We start from the raw sequence: 20,744 nt of genomic DNA, 5'->3' as shown, positions 1-20,744 counted from the left end.
TGACCGCTCGGCACTCGAGTACCTCGCGCAATTGGCGCTCCAGTGCAACACTAGCCTATCATGCGGCCTCAGCCCGTGGTTCGCAGGCTGTGGCTGTACCAGTCCTCCATTTCCTCCCCAACGACCACATCACGACGCACTACAATACTCGCCCAGAGGTCATTGTCGCTAGTCCAAGCATCGCGCATAAGTACGAGGTGTCGGCCGACAATTTCATTTCTCTACTCCCCGGCCACGAGCCCCTCCCCCATCCGCACCTATGCATCCCAGCGCTCCAAAACATGGCTCCACCACCAGGCCAAGCTCCTCGTCCGCTACGCCCTCATCTCCTGGGCCGGCATGATCTGCATATCCGTCATCTACTTCTTCTACGACCAGGAGAAGCTCGAGCGCGTATACCCGACGCCACACGAGTGGGGATGGAGGGAGCGCAAGATGCTGAGGCACGCGCACAGGTGCACCGATCCGGAAAACCGGGAGTCCTCTTGGGCCAAGGTACATGGCATCGCGAGAAATCTCTGCCTGGCGTTGGAGGATCCTAAAAGACAGGGGAACAAGATCCCGCGGCTCCATGACCACGAGGATCCCAACGACGAAGTTCCATGGGAATTCATCCCCCACGACCTCTCGGGTGTGAGCGAGGAGTGGCGCCGGGCCTACTTTGAGACCATCATGCTCACTGCCAAAGCTGCTGGTTGCGTCGACGGCCATTTGACTGACGGCAAGTCTAAATATGCTTGGCCTCCGGAATTTGTCATTGGCCCTTCGAACCCTCGGCCGCGGCCCATCCCTCCGGGGAGCCCTCCGGCACCGCGCGAGGAGGACTGCGAGCTTGCCTGTCCTCCGGCCGACCGATACTACCTCAAGATCCTGGCCACCAAGGGCCTGAGCGCGCGCCAGAAGATGGAGGCGGCCCTCGAATATGCCAGCTTCATCGAGACCAAGCGACAACCCCAAAGCCCTGAACCCCTCTACAATCTCGCCCTAGCAGAAGCCACACAGGGCATGGACCAGACCAAGCTGCCCTTCCACTCCAAAACCCTGGTCCTGAAGGACAACGGACCTGCGCCCTCGCAAAACATCTTCGACGCCATCACGGCCATAGCGAACCACAAGGCACGAAACGGCAACGCTGCCGCTGCTCTGCCCATCTACGTCTCCCTCCTCAAGGCCCGCCGCTCCCTCTCCGACACCCCGCCCCGCATCGCCCAACCGCCCAAGCCGAGGCTGGCTTGGCACCAACAGCTCATCAAGCTACTGGCCCAGCCCGACTATCCTCCACCGCCGCCCGATGGCACGCAACCGCCCTGGCGCAGCCCCGAGGAGCGTTGCCAGGAGGCCTCGCTGAACCTGTACATTGGCGAGATCCTGTACACCTCGTCTTCGCGCGAGAACGGTGTGGCATGGACGCGTGAGGGCGTCGATATTGCCGAGCAGGAGCTCCGCGAGCTGAACCAGTCAGGGGGCCCCGCCCCCGCCAAGGACCGCTGCCGCGAGTGTCTCAAGACGGGCCTGGACAACTGGGCCGTTATGGTAGCGCGCCTAGCCAAGGAGGAGCAGCTGAGGAGGGAGAGCAAGCCAAGCGTATTTTCGTTCTGGAGCAGCGGTAGTAGCCGTGGGGACGCCGAGGGGCGGTGGGCCGCGGAGGGTGCCGTCGTCGAGGAGAGGACCAAGCGGACGAATGATATGGTGGAAGATCTGAAACCGCTGCCCGAGGGCATCATGCGCTACCTGAAGGCGTGAGGAGTGTATAACTACCCTAGTGTCACAGCGATTACGTCAATGTTCTTGTATCATAGTGTCTGTGTTAATGAAAGGTTATTATATCATTCTCCAGGTTCTCATCAAATTACTCTCCTCAATTCTCCTGCTGCCGCCAATTTTCGTTTACCAATTCTGCGACTTGTCGCCTACGAGGGCCAAGCGCCGGCAAAGAGAACTGAGACACTATCGGAATAGTAATAGTATTACATATTCAAATGCATATTCGTAGATATATTCGGGAGTACTTTATGACATATCACTACCTGTACTCCGTACTACATATCTATATGCATAATACCACCTATTCCATTATATTCGCGTTCTATCTACACACGTGGGTGCTATTCTTATCCTCTGTACGGAGTACTTGTACAAGTAGTTGTCTAAGGTAGTGCCTCGCCGTTTCTATTAACTGCTCGCCTAGGTGCCTACACCATCCACTCCTCCTATCAACCGCTGCCGTCAGTAGAATTAGCCGTGAACTCAGCCTTCTCCGGTTCGAGTACCGCCTCCATGTCAGCTCGAGCCTCAACTCCCACATTGGGATGCGGCGCTTCACTCGTCTCCTCGAATTGCTTCCACATCTGCAAATGTTTCCTCTCCTTCTCGATCACCCCCGGATCGACAATGTCCAACCCCGGCTTTGCCGCGTCGTCCACCTTGCCCCAGTCTTCATCTGTAAGCTCTAGGGCGTTTTGTCCTTCTCCCTCCTGCTCACCCTCATCCATCTGAGGCTTTGGTATGATTATGATGATTTCGTTCTCTGCTTCCGGCGACAGAGCGTTGCGCTCGAGGTAGGATAGAGCTGGATGAAGGGCTTTGATGAGGATGCACTCGATATAGTTGGGCTCGGAAGATGAATAGCACGGCATGCCAAGTGGAGCAATGTAAAGAGACTCGTTTCCGGCCGGGGGCGAAAGGGGCGTATCGACAGGGTCGGGGCAGCGTAGGTAGCATCGGGCACGCTGACTATGTTAGTTACTTATCATCGGGACGCTGGACAGCGAGAGGGCCTTACCTTGGCCAAGAAGTCCTTGAAAGAAGAGTTTGTAAGCTTGGTTGCCTCGCAGATGGTATCCATCAAAAGGACAGAACTCAAGCGGTGTCCCCAGGTATTCCAGGCTTTCTCATTGTCAAGGAACTCCTCAATCGTATCACAAGTGTTTCCAAGAGCCACGACATCAATGACAGCTTTCTCTCCGACCGTCTTGGCCAGAACCTCATTGAACACGTATTGAATGTGCATCGCCGGGGTCTCGTTCTGCTCGATCTCGTTCAACTCCTTGTGATACTTGCGCCCAGCATGGACAAGGCTCGGCAGTGGAATCGCGGAGCTCGTGCTAACAGTCAGCGCCCTCTTCTCGTCGGGCCACCAGTACAGCTGTCCGACATTGGCCAGCACTATCCCCGGCGGCGCAGCATCTGTAGCCGTGCTACGCTGAGTCCTCAGCTCCTTGACGACGGAGACCATGCTTCCCTTGTTGATGCCGCCGCGACCACCGGCGACACGTCCGGCAAGGATACCCAAAGCCTTATCTGTCTCGCCAAAGACTACAACGACTCGGCTCTTGGTCTCGAGATTCGCATCCATGAAGATGGGCACATGCTTCTGCGAGGGCGATGTCCCAAGCGGGAGGGGTGTCTTCTGCAGCCCTTCGTCCTCAAGTCGTTCGTATATGACCTTCTCCAAGGCGTCTATTATTTTTTAGCACAACCAATTCTCTAGAAAGACAGGGACTGGCGAAGGCGCTGCTCACAGTCAAAGGCGAAACGCTGGCGCTGGTTGATTCTGGCGTTGCGATTGAGGAAGTACTTGAAATAGGAGTCTGGGCTGTCTGAGGACCGAATTTCGTCCTCTTCATTGATAAAATATCTGCATAGAGAGCATCAGAATTTGCCCTAGAAATGAATTTCTCAAAGTAGACAGACCCGAGGCGTTTGAGGTCGGATGGGAACGAGGCGTCTTTGGGGAGTCCACACCAGTGCCGACGGAACATGATGGGTAATGCGAGAGTTCCGAAAAGGTCCCAGTTGCTTTGTTTGTCTTTGTTTGAGTTTTTGCAGAGGGCAGGGGGGAGGTGAATTTGCTCTGTAGGAGAATGGCGGCAAAGATGGAAAGGTGAAGAAGTGGTGATGTATCACCCCCTCTTATACTGCCACAAAATCGGGCGGTGACCAGAAGAAACAGGAAATATCGAATACAAAAGGAGCAAGCCTTCACCTTCAGTAGGTAGAAAAAACAGGTACCATCACTCAACTTGTAGTGTCTCCCACGATAACTTCCTATAGCGGGGTTGGCACAGGCGAGTTGGTGAGGAGGTGAGAAGTATTGAGTTATTCACCTACAGTACCTGCCTGATATTCCGTGGTCTTCTCGATTCTTGTGTACCTATCCGTGCAAAACTGTGCAAACATTTCTTCCGTCCCATCTTGCCAGTGTGTCGCGCAGGTAGACGTAACTCATGCGCTCAAAGCAAACAAACGCCACCCAATGTTGCCTCCCGTATCCGTACAGTCTCTACCCAAACACCGCGCCAAAAGGAGGGAAAACATGAGCTAGAAAATCCATCATTGGTTTCCGCCGGGATTGTACCGACTACGGAAAGCTTGGCTGATGCTGAAGCGGCTGCTGGCAGCGCCGCGATTCATGTGGCTTGCTAATGCCTCCTCGAGGGCAGACTGCGTGACCGAGGCATCTATTGATACTGTCAGCACTATTGAGCAAACCATGTAGAGCCAAGGGCACATACCGTCCAGGTCGCTAAAGCTGCTACCCATGCTCGGCGTGCCATCACTGCCTTCCCGGGAGCCCTTTCCGATAGGGCTCTTCCCAGACAATTCTACCGTTCGACGTGGGGACAGTGGTCCAGGGGCCCTCTGATCTCGCGACTTTCCAGGGTGCTGTACAAGGGCCGCGGAGCTCGCGTCCGAGTCGGAGGTCTGCGAGTGATTCGGATGAGGATCTCTTGTTGAGCCCTTTGGCCCCCGTTTTGACGCACTAGAACGCCCATCGCCCCGCATCGTTGAGTTCAGGTCCTGGGCTGGTGCCTTAACCTCGGCGGCAGGAGGTTTGTATGGCTGGAAAGCAGGCTCCGACTCGTCGTCCTCATCGTCGGTGTATGAATTCGTGGTGTCTTGTTGTTGCTGGAATCGTGGCGGACGACGGATGATTCGAGACTGGGCCGGGAGGGACTCGTCATCGGATGATGTTGTCGAGCTCGACTCGGCGGGGCCGGGCGACGTTGACGGCTCACGCGGAGGCTCAGCTGGCGGCATTTGGTTAGGAGTCGAAGACATTGGTATTGATGAAAGTCTTCGCCGCCCACTCTGTTCAGCAATCCGTGCGCCAGAACCAGGTCTCCCTGAGCTCCCCAACCGTGGCGACGACGACCCGCCGCCAACATCCCGAAGAACAGCTGTGCTAGTTGAGGTGTTGCGGGACACCACAGGGCGAGTGGATGTATTCAACGGCGTTCCTGTTCCACTTCCATCGTTACGTATGGCGGGCGATTCTCGTCGCAGCGAACGTATACCAGCGGCTGAGTCTGAGCCTGGAACTGGAGAAGGCGCATGGGATCCGCCTTTCGCTGCGGCGGTTGCCTTGCGCACTTGGGCGCGGACCTGCGAGGCGTGGCGCTCCGTGAGATAGTCTACCTGCTTGAGGAGGAAGTCGACAGGGACATTAAAGCGATCGGCTCTGGGATGGTAATGTCAGTCGTGGTCGAGAATATGGGAGGGCATGGGGCATCGTTGGGGAGGTACATTTCGTTCCCTGGAATGCGGTTAGCTACGTAGTTCAGGATAGCTTAAATGTGTTCAAATGCTCACAGTCTATCTCCGTTTGTGTTGCGCCTGACAGAATCTTCCACAGTGCATCGTCCTTGCTCGAGTCCCAGTTGACCTAAACAAAAAAGAACAGCAGTCAGCATCCTTATCGGGCCCTGCCAGCCAGCTACGAAGCTACCGAGCACAGGTAACACAGGTACTCACAGGCGGCGGGTCGACAAAGTCGCCTCGGGGGATGGGGACCCTGACGAAGACGGTGTATGTGGGCTCATCCATGACGGAAGACCGCCCACTAACGGATGGATGAGAAGGGGTCGGGTTAGTATGGAAAGCGGTGGGATGATGAAGTACGAGGAAGCCCCGTTGAGCCTTGAATGATGGAGCGCACGACGGCCAGCGACGGGCGAATCTGGGGTGATGGCCCTGATGGGCAGGGCTATCGATAAGCTCCCGGATCAGCGTGGGAGGCCGGGCCCCACATGCCGATTGGCAGCCGCCCCAGTATAAGAGACCTGTGGTCCCCGACAAACACGGAAGCTTGCACCCAAAGCTCCTTCCAACTCCTCACAATAGGCTCACCTCGACATAGTCCCTAATCACGCATAATAACCATCATCTTCCACATAGTCGGGTATGGTGTAACGGCTAGCATAAGGCACTCTCATCAAGAAATGCCTTGATTCGGGTTCGATTCCCGGTACCCGAGTTCTTTATGCCCTTTTGATAGCATATCACGACCTTTACTTTTTACTACACGCTCTATTTAGCTTTGTTAAATCTCTATTAAGGGCTGATAACCCAGTTCCGCGCCCTATCCCTCCAGGACCTTGGCCAAGGACCTATTGCAGAGTATTGTTCCACACCTCCGACTCGCTCGTCTCGCAACCACTCGACTCTCCGTCCCCCTACCTTCTCCATAGCACCCCTTTCTCTCCACACCGCACCACTAGTACCCAGATATCTCTTGTGCCTATTGCGTGACCTTTCTTATGGCCGCCTGTTGGTTTGAGGCTCCCGCCTTCGCTTGGGCGGCCGGACCGCTCTTGAGCCCCTCCACCTCCACCTACTTCTACACCTGCTTCTGCCACTACCTCACCCAGTTCACCTAATCTTTTGTCCGCATTCTCTTAGCTCCGTAGTAAAAGTGCCCGTTCTCTGACTTGAGAAGTTTCCGCGCTTATTCGAATCCATCGTTCGTGATGTGGTGCTCGAACTGCGAAGGGTCGCCGTCAAAAGAGGCCATGGAGGGGAATTCGTGCGCCATCCGCTGCAGGGCACCAAGTTCTCTGATACCATTCTCTTAAGAGAGAGAAATATACTCCTCAGAATTCTATTTTATCCTTCATAGTTATCCCTAGTACTCCCCTCCCTGATAACTCAAAAGATCGAATGCGCCCACGCTCTGCGCCATTAGCGATAACGCTCTGCCAATTTAGTCCAATTCAGCAGGGTCCAAGCTAATGAGAGGACTATGTCAGTTTACTTCAGAAGTTAGGTAAGTGATGCAGTCTAATGTTGGCTTTTCTATAGGTAGCCTAGGAAAACATCCCACCTCGTAAATGTTAAACTTGAGACCCGACTTCAGCGCATTACGCGTTCACAAGATAAGTATCACTACTCGGAGATCATACCTCATAATTTTTCGTCGTGTAATAATTTTACAAGCCGGAGGATGCGATTGAATTCCTACGAGATTTCTTCGTGACTTTTCACACACGCTAGAGCCCTCGAAACAGTTTGGTTTCCTCGCTGACGCAGGGTAGCGAGAATATCCTCAAGTTGAAGAAGTGGCCTCAGCCCGGCCAGGAGTATTACTGGCACAATCAAGCGCCCCAATGGTAGCAAAATAAACAATTCCCCCTCAGCTGGGAAATAATAATAGCCTCTAGGAGCACGCACAGATGCACTATAGGACATGTCATGCCCAAAAGCGTAATGCTTGTTATAAAGCGAAGACAGAACTGCTAGGCTGTTCCAGAAATTAAACATCGAGCTAAATACATTATCAAAAAATGGAAATACGTAAGATATTATAGAGGGATATTAAGAAAGTTGGTTTGAAATCGGGTATCAAGATAGAGCTCAGGGGAGCGATGCACTGGATGTGACGAGTGACGACACTGGTGGTGGTCCAAAGAGATGAATGTCGCTGCCGAAAGCGGCGTCAAGACCTAAAGAGACGGGAAAATGCTTACATAACGGGCGCCAAGAGCGGCAACCCCGGTCTTGAACTCGGGCGAGATTCCAGTAAAATGCCCCGCCATAGCTCAGCTCAAAATCTCGCGCCCATCGTCACATCGATACTACAACCTGTGACGGGGTAAATCTTCAACCCTCCACTTCTGTTATCAACCTGCCGAGCCGTCATCTCACTCCCTTTTTCCCCTTTGGATAAGAATTTTGTTTCCATCCTAGGACCAAGTTCTCCGGGCCAATTGAGCGGTCCAACCCCGCAAGCCCAGATCCCCCCCTCATGCCCCACCATCATCATCGTGTCACCCAAGACCACGGCGTGATATCACAACCTGAATTCACTTCAATCTCCATCCACAATGGTGGCTTCTGAGCTTACAGCCTCGGCCAAGGCCATGGGTGCGATCCGCCCCGAAGACCCGAAATCCTCCTCCTCCCCCCTCACCCCCCTCAAGAACCGTGCAAATGAAAGTCTCAGCCCCTTCGTCAAGAGCTTTGCAAACAGCCCTGTCGCGTGGCAGCCGCTTGACAACGCCACCGTTGAGCGTGCCAAGAAGGAGCACAAACTCATCTTCCTGCACATAGGCTACAAGGCCTGCCATCGTGAGTTCCTGCCTACTCACAAACCTCTACAGTCGGGTAGCCTCTAACGGCAGTAGATTGCCGTCTCATGGCGGCAGAATCCTTCTCAACCCCTGAGTGTGCATCCATTCTCAGCGAATCATTCATTCCCGTGGTTGTGGATCGCGATGAACGGCCTGATCTGGATGCCATTTATATGAACTACGTCCAGGCCGTCAGCAACTCCGGAGGCTGGCCATTGAACCTCTTCCTAACCCCCAACCTGGAGCCCGTTTTTGGAGGCACATACTGGCCATGTCCTGGCTCAGCGCGCCGAACTTCTGGAGAAAATAGCGACGAGGTGCTTGATTTCCTGACAATTGTGAGAAAGGTATGCGACATCTGGCGAGACCAAGAGGCTAGATGTCGCAAGGAAGCCACCGAGGTCGTGGGACAGCTAAAGGAATTCGCAGCCGAGGGGACCCTAGGCACTCGCGCTCTGACAGGGACACATCCTATCGCGGCCTCCTCCGGTATCACATCCGGCGCAGTGCCCGCTCCGTTGGAGAAGAAGACGGCCGCGCCGAGTGAAATAGACCTAGATCAACTGGAGGAGGCTTACACCCACATCGCCGGTACCTTCGACCCCGTATACGGAGGGTTCGGCCTGGCCCCCAAGTTTGTAACGCCGCCCAAGCTCAATTTCCTGATGAACTTGTCCCGTTTCCCTGGGCCTGTCCAGGATGTGGTTGGCGAGGCGGAATGCACGAATGCGCTCGGGATGGCCCTGGACACGCTCCGACAGGTCCGCAACGGAGCGCTGCATGACCACGTCGGCCAGACGGGTTTCTGCCGCTTTTCTGTCACCCCTGACTGGACGATTCCCAACTTTGAGAAGCTCATAGTCGACAATGCTCTTCTGCTGTCCTTGTACCTGGATGCGTGGAAACAGCAAGGGGGCAAGGAGAACAGCGAGTTCTTCGACGTTGTCGTTGAGCTCGCCGAGTATCTTTCATCCCCGCCAATCGCCCTTCCCGGCGGTGCGTTTGCGTCGAGCGAAGCCGCAGACACGTACTCCAAGAAGGGAGACAGGGATATGCGGGAAGGCGCCTACTACCTTTGGACCCGCCGAGAGTTTGACTCCGTGGTTGATTCTGTGGACAAGCAGGCCAGCCCTGTGGTTGCGGCGTACTTTGGCGTCCTAGAGGACGGCAACGTTGACGAGGACCACGATCCTAACGACGATTTCATCAACCAGAACATCCTGGCAGTGCGTCGAACTGTCGGGGACCTAGCGAAGCAGTTCAACCTTCCGGCCCAGAAGGTCGAGGAGTATATCAGGGAAGCCAAGACCGCTCTAAAATCGAGGAGGGACAAGGAGCGGATCCGCCCAGATCTGGACGATAAGGTTGTCACAGGGTGGAACGGCTTGGTAATCTCGGCATTGGCGCGAGCCAGCACAGCGCTGAAGGATGTGCGACCTGAACAGAGCGCAAAGTACGGCGAGGCAGCCAAGAAGGCAGCTAGTTTTATCAAAGAGAACCTCTGGGACGCCAACACCAAAACGCTCTATCGGATATGGAGAGAGAAGAGGGGCGGCGAGGCCTTTGCAGACGACTACGCCTACATGATTCTTGGCCTCCTCGATCTCTTCGACTCCACACGCGACGAGACCCTCCTCGAGTTCGCGGATACCCTTCAAAGTGAGTTTCACAGTTTCAGTGACATGTGCATGCTTTTCTCTAACCCGACGCAGAAACCCAAATTTCTCTCTTTTACGACCCGGACGGTGGCTTCTACTCCACGACAGCCTCCTCGCCGCACGCCATCCTTCGCCTCAAGGACGGGATGGACACGTCTCTCCCGTCAACCAACGCCGTATCCGTGTCGAACCTCTTCCGCCTGGGCGACCTCTTGTCCGATGAAAAGTTTACGACTTTGGCCAAGGAGACCCTCGGCGCGTTCGAGGTGGAGATGCTGCAGCATCCTTGGCTGTTCCCCGGGCTGCTGGGAGGCGTGGTGACGGTCAGGCTGGGGGCGGAGAAATGTGGTGTGGACGTCAAGTACAAGGCTACGAGGGAAAAGGCGTGATATTTACGGTATCTACAAACGGGGGATTTCGGAATTCATAGGAGTGCGTTATGGTGCTTGTATTACTCAAATTCTTGTATACTGGATCGCCTATCAAGAGATATATATACTAGTAGATTTCTTGTTCAAGTGAGGATGGTGACGACATGGGTGGACCCAGAATCCGTCAGGCTCCCTTCTTCCAGGTACGGAACACTGCCATCAGCCTGGAGGCATTGGTCGAAACTTTCTTTGTCTTTGTCAGGGGGTATCTAGTTATTATACAGCAGCCGCCCTTCCCAAATGTTCTTCTGTTATTCTTATCCACGGGCACAGCATCCAGCTGTCTGTTTGTGAAAAGGGGGTTCGTCTACAAATGAAAATCGAAGCCCCTCGATGGTTCTAGAAGGGCTCCAAGCTGGTGGAGGTAACCAGTGATAGGCTCATTACCTTGGGCTATCTCTGGCCATGAGGCTGCTGAAGAAACTCTGTAGCTGCTCGTTATCGAACTTTTCGGTGACATTAGGTGCTGGAGATTCAGCCTCGGCCGGTGCTGGCTCTGGTGAGGTGTATGCGTTGCGATCCTAGAACATGTTAGATGTGATGTCCAGGTCTAACCGTGAGGCCAAGCATACCTTGATACGTTGCAGCATGTCGTCCGCATCCACGTGGATCCCGCCAACGTTGAACTGAACCGGACCGATGTGCTCGCTGACGTGCTCTCGCTCTTTGAGAGCCGCGCCCGTCTCGACCAGTGTCTTCTCAGACTTCTCAGGGATCGCCTTTGCCTTGAAAACATCCAGGATCTTCAGCTGAGCTTCCAAGAAGTTCTGCGTCTCGTCGCTATGCACTGTTACGTCCGCTTGACTGTTCAAAGCCGTCTCTACCACGGAGAGGCCACCACTGTTGGGCTCCTGGCACCAATCTTCGTACCGTGCAATGGCGCTCTCCGTCTGCAAGGGTTCCGTAGTCTCCTGCTCGACCTTCCTATTATGCTCGAGGGTTTCGATGCTGCACGGGTCGGCACCGAATCGATCGTCAACATCCTCCGCCCAACCTTCTGACACTGTCTCGGCTTCAAAGTTACCCCCTAGCACGCGAATCTTCCCCCATGAGTCCCAGTTAGGCGGCACCACAATCTTATCGCGGTCGATCACATTATGCTTGAGAGGTTGGCGTTTGAGGAGAGAAGTAATTCCGAGCGTGGAGTGGATCAGGGACGGGAGTTGGGACGGTGCGTTCTGTGAGGTGTATATGAGAGATGCGCCATCTAATCAAACGTCAGTGGGTTATAGTCATGGGATTTCAAAAGCGGCTGGTCACATACGTCGCAATAGCACTGTCCGTAGATACTGCAGCACTGTGTCGAAGTCTGGCTCTTTCCAAGCGTGGTTCTTTTCCAAAATCTCCATCTTTTGTGCCTGCAAAATGTCAGTATACGAAGAACCATTGGGTGAAGCAGGGTCCTCACGCTCTGGCAGACCACGCAGAGCGGCAGTCCCAAAGGATCCGACCACTCTCCTGGCCCTTGTGGTAATGAGCTATCGCCGTCCCCAGACGCCGCCGTAGCTGAAGGTGTGCCGTCCAAGTTTGTCGATGCGCCTCCCCTACCGCGGGACTTCCAAGCCTCCATTATTTCCTCCATCTGGTCATGTTGTTCGTTCCCGAGTTTCTGCGTGACAGATCTGAAGAGCCTGATCCACCGACATATCTGGCGTAGCCACAAATGAGGCTGGGACCAGTCGAGCAGTATCACTAGTGCGGTGTTCGGTATGGCTTCGGGTGTGAGCAACGGGGCGACGAGTGAGGAGAATTCGTCCGACGGTTGAGATAGGAGGTAGAGCGATACCCGTGCAAGTGTGTCTATGCACGGTTAGCAGTGGCCAGGGAAGGGGTGGCAGAACTACTGACCATCTTGGTCGGCATCAAGGACATCGTAGTATGTATATCCCAGGGCAAAGTTGTTGGCGATCGGCGGCGTCTTATGGCGGTCAAAGGTGCGCTTCAACTCCGAGCTAGACAGCGATTCCAGGAAGTCTCGCTGCGTCTCCGGTGTACCCCCTGAGCAGCTGTCAGATGCGGGCCACGCACACTCACTCCGGATTTCTTCCTTACCTAGAACAAGGAGGTTCTTCTCCGGTAGTCGTTTCCCACTGGCTACAGACTCCAGCATGGATGTCCAGAGATTCTTTTTCTGGTCGCCATTGCGGCCATCTCCTTCGCCTGACCCATTTGTATGGGTAGACTGCCGGTTTGTGCCGGCATCCATAGCCGCTCAGGCTTGTGGAAGCACTAGTATTGCCTATAGAAGCTTGTCGTGCAGGTGGTAGATCATGGGTGGTGAATGCGACTCGTCTGCGTCTCGGCTATGAAAGGGAACGCGTCTCGTCGAGACTCGGGGATTATGCTAATGAGGTTACTAGAGCATGTTACTCGGGCTCATCGCAGGGCGTCGACTCCTCAGGGTTCCTATCCGAGCGAGTGAGTAATAAAAACTTCTAGTCAATCCAGAATCTCGTCGTTGTCTCAGCGGTGTTCGTTTGCTGAGGATCCCAGACAAGGCATTGTCTCCTTCCGCCAAATGAGTCCCCAGATGCTTGTCGCGTCGGTCCGGAAATTGACCCGCGCAGCTTGGAGGTACGTATCTTTCATCACCAGAGTTGGAGCTCCCTAGTTTCACGCTGTCCATGCCGCAACTAGGAGACGACGAAAATTTTGTATCGTATAATGACATCGATCATTTAAACATGTTTACAAACTGTACCTTTTCAGAAAATAGTTAGGAGGGACGTAGTCAAAATCTTAATCTGGAATGTCGCTTCCTTACTACCCCGGAGTCAAGCACCCTTAGTTATACCACGAAGCAAATGATAGAATCGAGTATATTGTCTACCAAAGTATGAAGCATTGATGTCGAATTATTATTGACCTAATATAAACATTTGCACAAGGTAATACTGTTAACTCGAAGTTGTACAAACCTGGTGTGTACCTCGAGAGCTCTTTCACACTGAATTTCATCGGCCAATCAAAGCAATTATACATGGTACCTGGGAGCTTGAACTTTCCAGTCCTGGAAGAAAAGCTTCAACTTAACACCGTCTCCAAAGACAAACCACGCCCATCAAGATGAATCAAATCCGCGCGATCCAAGCGCTGAATAAGAAGGAAATAGAAAATGGAATGTGAGTGGTCCTTTAATCGCCTGGTCACTGCGCAATGACTGACGCTCTTCCTCGTAGATCGCCAGATGCTTCCTGGCACGTCGACTACCGCGATACGGCTTACGTCTACTTCGGCGGCCTTCCCTACGAGCTCTCCGAAGGCGACATAATTACCATTTTTTCCCAATTCGGTGAACCGACATTTTTGAAGCTCGCACGCGACAAGGAGACCGGCAAGTCCAAGGGCTTCGGGTGGCTCAAATATGAAGACCAGCGCAGCACCGACTTGGCTGTGGACAATCTAGGGGGTGCCGAAATCGGCGGGCGCCTCGTTCGCGTGGACCATGCGAGATACAAGGCACGAGATGATGAGGATCTAGAGGAGTTCAAGGTTGGATGGCAAGACATCATGAAGAAGCAGGGCCAGAACCTAGACGAGGAGAGCAGTGAGGAAGAGGAGGAGCGAAGGCCAGCACTGCCTGAAGAAAGAGAGTTGGCACTTCTAATCAGGGAACACGACGACGATGATCCTATGAAGGGCTTCCTGATCGAGGAGAAAAAGAAAGAAGTTGAGGAGGCGCGGCGACAGGCGGATAAGAAGGAGAAGAAGCACCGACACAGACACCACCACCGATCACATAGGCCACGAAGAGATGGCAGCGAGGAGGATCGCAAAGGGAGGTCAAGACGAGACGAGTCACCAATGGGGGAAGAGCGCCATCGCACGGACAGGGATTCAAGGAGGCACAGAGGTCCGGACGACTCGAGGAATCGCGAGAGCAGCCGCCGAAAGCATGACGAAGATGACGAATATCGAAGCCGCCATAGGGATCTTGATCGAGACAGGCGGCGTCATGACCGCGAAGAACTGGAAGAGCCGCGGCGGAGGAGGCACAGGGACCGCCCTGATGACGATGATCACCGGCGGAAATCGAGACGGAGAAGCAGAAGCCGCTCACCACGGCAGCATGATCATTAGCGCAAGACAATAATTCATGAATACGGTCTAAAATCTCAATCGAGCCTGGTACCCTTTCCCCGGAACGCCAAAACTTCCTGTCCCGTTATTCCAAACACGATCACGCTCACATATTCCCAAGATAGCGTTTCCAGCCTTCCCGTACGCAGTGCCGCTTACCGTCCTCCCCATCGATAAGAACAAATTTCTCCCATCGAGCATCCTGCCCGGCCCCGAGGACAATCAGCGCGTCCTCGGCAATCCATCCTATCAATCCCTTTGCCGGCTTCGTAGTTCCCAACACAGTCCCTTCGGAGAACGGGATGGCCCCAATCATGGTATCATCGCTGGCTTCAAACGGGGCCGAGGCAAAAGAGTAGATATCGGAGAAGACTCGAGGCATCATGGGGATCTTGCTAAGGATGCCCCACTTACCTTCAACTTCCGATCCGGGAGCAGTGCCCTGTTGGTTCCGGCGGAATGCGTTTGCTTTCCGCGGGTGAGGTACGTCAAAGACATGCAGTGTGGATTTGTCGGATGTGCAGGCAATAAGGGTACCCGAAGGAGAGAAGCCGAGAGAAAATATCATGGCAGGGTCGATCCCGCGACGAAGCTCGGCAATCTTTGCGCAATTCCCGGTCGAGTATACTCGGATAAGAGTGCCCGTCTCGCTAGCAGTGGCCAGGAGCTCGCCATCAGGACTCAACTGGATAGCTCTCAGCGGCGACGAGTGAGCTGGTATGATGCTCACATTTCCGGTTCCGAGCTCCACAATCTGGACTTGGCCTGGCGTCCTTCCAGGGAACACAAGCTGCTTGTCAGAGAGACAGCATAGGCCAAAGAAGTTGTCTGCCGTCTCGTAGACATGTAACAAGTCCGGCGGCTTAGCAAAGGAGTAGACCCGGACGCTGTTCTGAAGTACAACAACTATGCGCTCGCGGCTGAGCTGAACTCCACGGACTGCTGTGAGTGCTGTTATCTCCAGAGCCACCTTTCCTTTGAGATCATCCCATATGACGGCCTTGTTCATGGCAAACTTGGGTGATTTGCCGCCGCCGACAAGGGCTAGATAATTTGTCGTACCCATCATTTGAACTAACCCCACGCCAGCGTTGAAATCTAGAGGCCATTAGTCACTTTTCTTTTGCTCCCGGGATCGGCCGCTCTAACCTCTCGAAGCCTTGAGCAAACATGACTTCGTATGGTAGACTGGATGGGTAGTTAGCAACGTGGGGGATACACAATGTGTCTCCTGCTGACGAACCGCAGATGCCGGATTCGAGACCGATGCTGAAGCAGCTACAGTCGTCATTAAAAGAAACCGACAGGACCGACGTCGGCGTAGACGAATCGATAGGCTTCCGGACATTCATGATGGGTGTTGGAGCTATCGGGGGCTCACCCCAGGGTAGTGGCGCGACTGGTTGCCGGAAAACGGCGGTGTTGTCGTTGACTATAGAGCAGATATTGTTTTACTTGTGCATTATGAGGGGATGGATGCGCAGTACTGCATTCCTGGTCGTTGCTGAAACACGGATGTATGGATGTCGCTGGCCTTTGAAGGGAGCTGAGAGGGATGAGCTCAGATGATGCGGCGGGGCACCGACTGAATGAATGGATGCTTAGTACAGAGTACTTCGTAGGTTGGCAGGCAACAGGCAGGGACGATGGTAAGGGCACGCTCTCAAATTACGCTGCGTGCGAACAGTGTACCGGAGAGTGAGCGAACGGCCGACAGTTTTAGTTAGGATATAGAAAGATATCTATGATGGCACTTGGACTCATCACCAGCTCCCTCATAAGCGTCCTTCCGATGAATGGCTTCCAGGTGACCAGATGTGAGGCGACAGCTACCCGTCAAAGTGTGGCTAGGAGCTCATGTGGCTGACCCAAGCTACGTACCAGCCATATTCACGTGATGCCCCATGGCTAGGTACCTAAGGTACAGGAAAGCTTGGAGCTCCCCTCCCGAAGAACTCCCGGGCCGTGAGACCTTTCTAGTTGAAGGCTGGCGTTGAAGGCTGGCGTTGAAATTTGGCTTGTTTGGTTCTTGGCAAGGGGCACAGACCACCTCCACCCGTGGAACTTGGGCCTGGGGCAACAGCTGTTGGGCCGTTACGGTGACTGCGGTCAGTGGAGGGCTGGCGGGTTTCGAGGGTCTCGCTGATGCTGGGTGCTCGGAGGTGCTAAGGAGCTAGGTGGGAAAGAGCTGGACCCCCTGAGTACGACGCAGGAGCCAATGAACCATTGGCTGGCTTGAAATTGCACCCAACCAGACCCCAACCTGGAAGAGCACCTCACCCTGAACGCCCTGAACAACCGCTTGTCTCTCTAGACATTTTCTCCTTTGCTGCCCTCTGCACCACCTCGTATCCACGACTCCCTCACCACAACCTCTCCCGAACGCAGGGCCCCCTTTTTTGACGCCTCGCGGAATTCAGACTCGGTCCCTTTCTGCTGCTTCCTGTCCTTGCTGCCACGGACCAGCAATCCAACTGCCAAGATGTCCTCCGCCGCTGTATGTCCGCCTCCTTGAAAATGGAACCCCATGATAGCTTGACCGCAACGCGGCCTCAATGGCTGTCTAACTCAACTACCGTCCCGAGCTTTCAAAGGACTTGATTACTGATCCATACCTATTTAACAGAAGATGATCCGCCGGAAGAAGAATGTCAAGAAGGGTATTCAGTTCTGCCTGATGGTTTGCGGCGCCTCAGGAACTGGTACGACCCCCGTCCCGAAGCCGATGACGCTTTCACACGCATAAACGAGCGCCCGACTACGGATCGAAGCTTACATGACCGAATAGGCCGGACGACGTTTGTCAATACCCTATGCGGCAAGGGCGTCCTGCAGCACAAGGATGCCGATGACGCGGGTGATGCCCACGTCGAGGATGGTGTCAAGATCAAGCCCATCACTGTTGGTGCGTATCGACCCGCCATGCACGTCGGCTTGGACGATTGGAAGGCTGACCCCTATACCAGAGCTGGAGCTGGATGAGGAGGGTACTCGCATCTCGTTGACCATTGTCGATACCCCTGGATTCGGCGACCAGATCGACAACGAAGCTAGGTGATTCTCTCAGGGAACCTAATTCCACCCACACATACTGACATTGGGCGTGCAGTTTCTCCGAGATCGTCGGTTACCTTGAGAGACAATACGATGATATTCTCGCCGAGGAGTCCCGTATCAAGCGTAACCCCCGTTTCAGGGACAACCGTGTCCACGCCATGCTCTACTTCATCACTCCCACTGGCCACGGGTGAGCAACAGATTATGCGTTTCTGCCCCGCATTCACTAACAGTTTCCACCCAGTCTCCGTGAGCTGGACATTGAGCTTATGAAGCGCCTGGCTCCTCGTGTCAACGTCATCCCCGTCATTGGCCGCGCCGACTCCCTTACCCCTGCTGAGCTGGCCGAGTCGAAGAAGCTGGTCATGGAGGACATCGAGCACTACCGCATCCCCGTCTACAACTTCCCGTACGACATCGAAGAGGACGACGAGGATACTGTCGAGGAGAACGCTGAACTTCGAGGCCTCATGCCCTTCGCTATTGTGGGCTCTGAGGATGTTGTTGAGATCGGCGGCCGTAAGGTCCGCGCTCGTCAGTACCCGTGGGGTGTCGTTGAGGTCGACAACCCCCGCCACTCCGACTTCCTCGCCATCCGCTCTGCCCTTCTGCATAGCCATCTGGCTGATCTCAAGGAAATCACCCACGACTTCCTGTACGAGAACTACCGTACCGAGAAGCTGTCTAAGAGCGTGGACGGTAGCTCTGGAGGGTGAGTTCCTAAAACCACTAGCTTGAAAGTTGAACAACACTAATCCACCACAGCATTGACAGCTCGATGAACCCCGAGGACCTGGCCTCTCAGTCCGTTCGTCTCAAGGAGGAGCAACTCCGCAGGGAGGAGGAGAAGCTCCGCGAGATCGAACTCAAGGTTCAGCGTGAGATCAACGAGAAGCGACAGGAGCTGCTGGCTCGCGAGTCCCAGCTCCGCGAGATCGAGGCCCGCATGCAGCGCGAGTCGGCTGCTGCTGCCCAGGCCTCTCCCGAGGCGAACGGCGACCACGAGTAGAGTACCTGACATTTTGCACTGGGGCTTTCTATGGTATCCGAAAAGTGCGGACCTTGGTTTATTCCATACTGCTGGCGTTGGTGTTTTTCTCTTGCGAAGAGAAAGACGATAAAAATATCCCTGTCCTGTTCCAGAACCGAGTTGAATTTTTCTCTCTTTTTTAGCACGCGGTCCACTACACAAGAAGCTGCCCACGATTGAGATGGTGCTAGAAGTCTCAAGATAGGTTCCCTGTAGGGCATGACGGGGGGTGGTCGTCGGAACACTGGGTGTATTTCTCGAATAAGAGTACACGGTGGGTGGCAGCGTATAACGTCGGCTGCCGATCAGATTGGGGGCGCCATCGTGTGACTGGACAGCTCACGGGGAGACGAGCAGCCTGGCTGATTTTTTCTTCAATGTGCTGCCGGCTATCTGATTTGAGCTGTATTGGTAGTTTTCAATTAGCCCCTTATTTTCCTATTTTACTAGTGGACTTCTAATGCAGATATCAATCATCTTGGGCTGTCTTGAGCGTGCGCACTTATGATGGAAGTTGAATTCATTGCTGAACTAGGGTAAGAAAAAGTGACTGCAAACTAAACGCCTGGACCATTACTACTGAGTCCCATCCCATTCCCAAATCTGCGTGCAACACCTAGCGCACTGGGGAAGCTAACTGTACTCTCGCATGCCAGGAGAAGCACCCTCAATCTCATCATTGCTTGAATTGAAGCAACTCATTGGCCCCCTCATACAGCCTAATTATTTGACTGGCTGTTGAGAATTCGTAGGATGGCGAGGAAGAGGTTGATGATGTCGAGATAGAGGCTGATGGCAGCGGCTATCTCCTCCTCGACGTGGTGCTTGCGCATGACCATCTGGGTATCCACGAGGATGTACCCGCCGAAGATGAGGGCAGCCAGCCCGCCGTAGATGAGCTCCAAGGTAGAGCCGTGAGGAACAAAGGCGGCTATGAAGCCGAAGAGGAGGAGTCCCCAGAGCGCGCCAAAGAGGTAGGGCATCCACGAGGTGAAGTCGTACTTGGACTGGCAGGCGAAGAGGGTCAGAAAGACGAAGATGCCCGCGGTGAGGAAGACGGCGTTAAGCACGATGGTCGTCTTGTAGAAGGAGACGATGACGGAGATAGTGTAGGCTTCGGCGAGGGTGAAGAGCGAGAGGAAGAGCAGGTTTGTCGGGTACGACTTGCGCTTCCAGTAGGTGAGGCCCATGAAGACCATGGCGCCGATGAGCTTCGTTCCAGTTAGTAAGTGTCGCTGGGTGAGTGACGGATAGTATGTAGGGTGTCGTCACGTACCGAGGCCCAGACGACGGCAACATGGCTCTGTATCCAACTCTTATAGCCCTCGCTGAAGAAGGTGAGGGCGCTGACAGCCGCGGTGACAATCAGCTGGACAGTGAGGATGGTGTAGACCTTGCGGATGAACTGGTTGCGGATATCGACGGTCGCCTCGGCCACGGAGCCTCCGAACTGTAATATGGTACGTTAATATGGTGCTCTGCTGCTGCGCCTGCGGGCCCTTAGCATCATTGCCCGGGGGCCGTTCCCACCTTGAAGTCATCGGGGATATTGTCTTCGCTGCTTCGCGGGGCGCCGAAGAGACCCTGTTGCTCGTCGCGCGAGGACGAGGCCGCGCCGTAGGCGGGAGGCGCACTGGTGTAGTCGTCGGGGTCCTGCTGGGCCACGCCCTGGTACTTAGTCGAGGACATTTTTGAGGTCGGCTGTCCTTGGGTAGACGCTCTAGGGTGTTTCGGATACGTGTTCGATGTTGGAGACGATGATGGTGATGGGGGAAGTCCTAAGCTTCCTGAAGGCGAAGGGTAGCTGAGTCGATGTCAGGCTAACGACACACGGTGTCATGTGGGGAAGCCAGGCGCGGCTGATGGCGTTTCGGTGGGGCTGTGCTTTGGGGTGACATCTTGGACTGTGTTGCTGTGTGACATCCGTGCATGAGGCACAGTGTGAAAAGTGCGAGCTCCCCCCCTGGTTCTTGTTCCTGGATCAGCCTTGTTGAAGCAGCTTGCACCCCCGAATATCCTTTTTTTTCTCTCTTTATATATATTATAAACTCCCCCCTCCATTCCCTTCACTGGCCTTATTTTGGTTGCTGTGACGGAGACGATGTTTTAGGCTGCGGCTGAGTATCAGGCTGGAATGTTC

The 20,744-nt window shown here is 54.4% G+C and overlaps 9 protein-coding genes and 1 non-coding gene across 10 annotated transcripts; 5 read left to right on the top strand and 5 right to left on the bottom strand.

Moving 5' to 3' along the window:
• Nucleotides 1–60: 60 nt before the first annotated feature.
• On the top strand, nucleotides 61–1,743 carry ACO1O0_005218 (uncharacterized protein; the record flags this gene model as incomplete). Its single annotated transcript, XM_083194643.1, has 1 exon — nucleotides 61–1,743. The coding sequence occupies one exon, from the start codon at nucleotides 61–63 to the stop codon at nucleotides 1,741–1,743; it is 1,683 nt and encodes a 560-aa protein (XP_083049556.1).
• Nucleotides 1,744–2,213: 470 nt separating this feature from the next.
• ACO1O0_005217 (uncharacterized protein) lies at nucleotides 2,214–3,761 on the bottom strand (the record flags this gene model as incomplete). The annotated part of the gene is made up of 4 exons (XM_083194642.1): nucleotides 2,214–2,729; nucleotides 2,783–3,459; nucleotides 3,522–3,637; nucleotides 3,694–3,761. 4 exons carry the CDS (start codon nucleotides 3,759–3,761, stop codon nucleotides 2,214–2,216), a joined length of 1,377 nt encoding a protein of 458 aa, XP_083049555.1.
• A 571-nt stretch (nucleotides 3,762–4,332) lies between these two features.
• Nucleotides 4,333–5,826, bottom strand: ACO1O0_005216 (uncharacterized protein; the record flags this gene model as incomplete). The annotated part of the gene is made up of 5 exons (XM_083194641.1): nucleotides 4,333–4,460; nucleotides 4,515–5,461; nucleotides 5,527–5,536; nucleotides 5,593–5,665; nucleotides 5,755–5,826. The coding sequence occupies 5 exons, from the start codon at nucleotides 5,824–5,826 to the stop codon at nucleotides 4,333–4,335; spliced, it is 1,230 nt and encodes a 409-aa protein (XP_083049554.1).
• Nucleotides 5,827–6,177: 351 nt separating this feature from the next.
• On the top strand, nucleotides 6,178–6,256 carry ACO1O0_005215. The gene has a single exon. It is a non-coding gene; the product is annotated as a tRNA-Glu (tRNA).
• A 1,846-nt stretch (nucleotides 6,257–8,102) lies between these two features.
• On the top strand, nucleotides 8,103–10,395 carry ACO1O0_005214 (thioredoxin domain-containing protein; the record flags this gene model as incomplete). The annotated part of the gene is made up of 3 exons (XM_083194640.1): nucleotides 8,103–8,346; nucleotides 8,403–10,007; nucleotides 10,061–10,395. The coding sequence occupies 3 exons, from the start codon at nucleotides 8,103–8,105 to the stop codon at nucleotides 10,393–10,395; spliced, it is 2,184 nt and encodes a 727-aa protein (XP_083049553.1).
• A 425-nt stretch (nucleotides 10,396–10,820) lies between these two features.
• On the bottom strand, nucleotides 10,821–12,643 carry ACO1O0_005213 (dynein light intermediate chain-domain-containing protein; the record flags this gene model as incomplete). The annotated part of the gene is made up of 6 exons (XM_083194639.1): nucleotides 10,821–10,958; nucleotides 11,010–11,615; nucleotides 11,715–11,795; nucleotides 11,846–12,237; nucleotides 12,286–12,435; nucleotides 12,490–12,643. The coding sequence occupies 6 exons, from the start codon at nucleotides 12,641–12,643 to the stop codon at nucleotides 10,821–10,823; spliced, it is 1,521 nt and encodes a 506-aa protein (XP_083049552.1).
• Nucleotides 12,644–13,503: 860 nt separating this feature from the next.
• cwf29 (IST3 family RNA-binding protein) lies at nucleotides 13,504–14,517 on the top strand (the record flags this gene model as incomplete). Its single annotated transcript, XM_083194638.1, has 2 exons — nucleotides 13,504–13,559; nucleotides 13,617–14,517. The coding sequence occupies 2 exons, from the start codon at nucleotides 13,504–13,506 to the stop codon at nucleotides 14,515–14,517; spliced, it is 957 nt and encodes a 318-aa protein (XP_083049551.1).
• A 106-nt stretch (nucleotides 14,518–14,623) lies between these two features.
• HSV2 (phosphatidylinositol-3,5-bisphosphate binding protein HSV2) lies at nucleotides 14,624–15,869 on the bottom strand (the record flags this gene model as incomplete). The annotated part of the gene is made up of 3 exons (XM_083194637.1): nucleotides 14,624–15,615; nucleotides 15,667–15,705; nucleotides 15,761–15,869. 3 exons carry the CDS (start codon nucleotides 15,867–15,869, stop codon nucleotides 14,624–14,626), a joined length of 1,140 nt encoding a protein of 379 aa, XP_083049550.1.
• Nucleotides 15,870–16,999: 1,130 nt separating this feature from the next.
• CDC11 (Septin-domain-containing protein) lies at nucleotides 17,000–18,583 on the top strand (the record flags this gene model as incomplete). The annotated part of the gene is made up of 7 exons (XM_083194636.1): nucleotides 17,000–17,014; nucleotides 17,144–17,219; nucleotides 17,306–17,422; nucleotides 17,484–17,571; nucleotides 17,627–17,764; nucleotides 17,819–18,286; nucleotides 18,340–18,583. 7 exons carry the CDS (start codon nucleotides 17,000–17,002, stop codon nucleotides 18,581–18,583), a joined length of 1,146 nt encoding a protein of 381 aa, XP_083049549.1.
• Nucleotides 18,584–19,323: 740 nt separating this feature from the next.
• On the bottom strand, nucleotides 19,324–20,293 carry ACO1O0_005209 (inhibitor of apoptosis-promoting Bax1-domain-containing protein; the record flags this gene model as incomplete). Its single annotated transcript, XM_083194635.1, has 3 exons — nucleotides 19,324–19,815; nucleotides 19,881–20,054; nucleotides 20,135–20,293. 3 exons carry the CDS (start codon nucleotides 20,291–20,293, stop codon nucleotides 19,324–19,326), a joined length of 825 nt encoding a protein of 274 aa, XP_083049548.1.
• Between the last annotated feature and the right edge of the window lie 451 nt (nucleotides 20,294–20,744).

Source organism: Amphichorda felina (assembly GCF_050947745.1).
Source record: "Amphichorda felina strain 45539 chromosome Unknown scaffold_5, whole genome shotgun sequence".
In the NCBI taxonomy this organism is placed as follows: domain Eukaryota; kingdom Fungi; phylum Ascomycota; class Sordariomycetes; order Hypocreales; family Bionectriaceae; genus Amphichorda; species Amphichorda felina.
The sequence above is the reverse complement of the archived record's forward strand: the minus strand, read 5'-3'. Positions and strand labels throughout refer to the sequence as shown.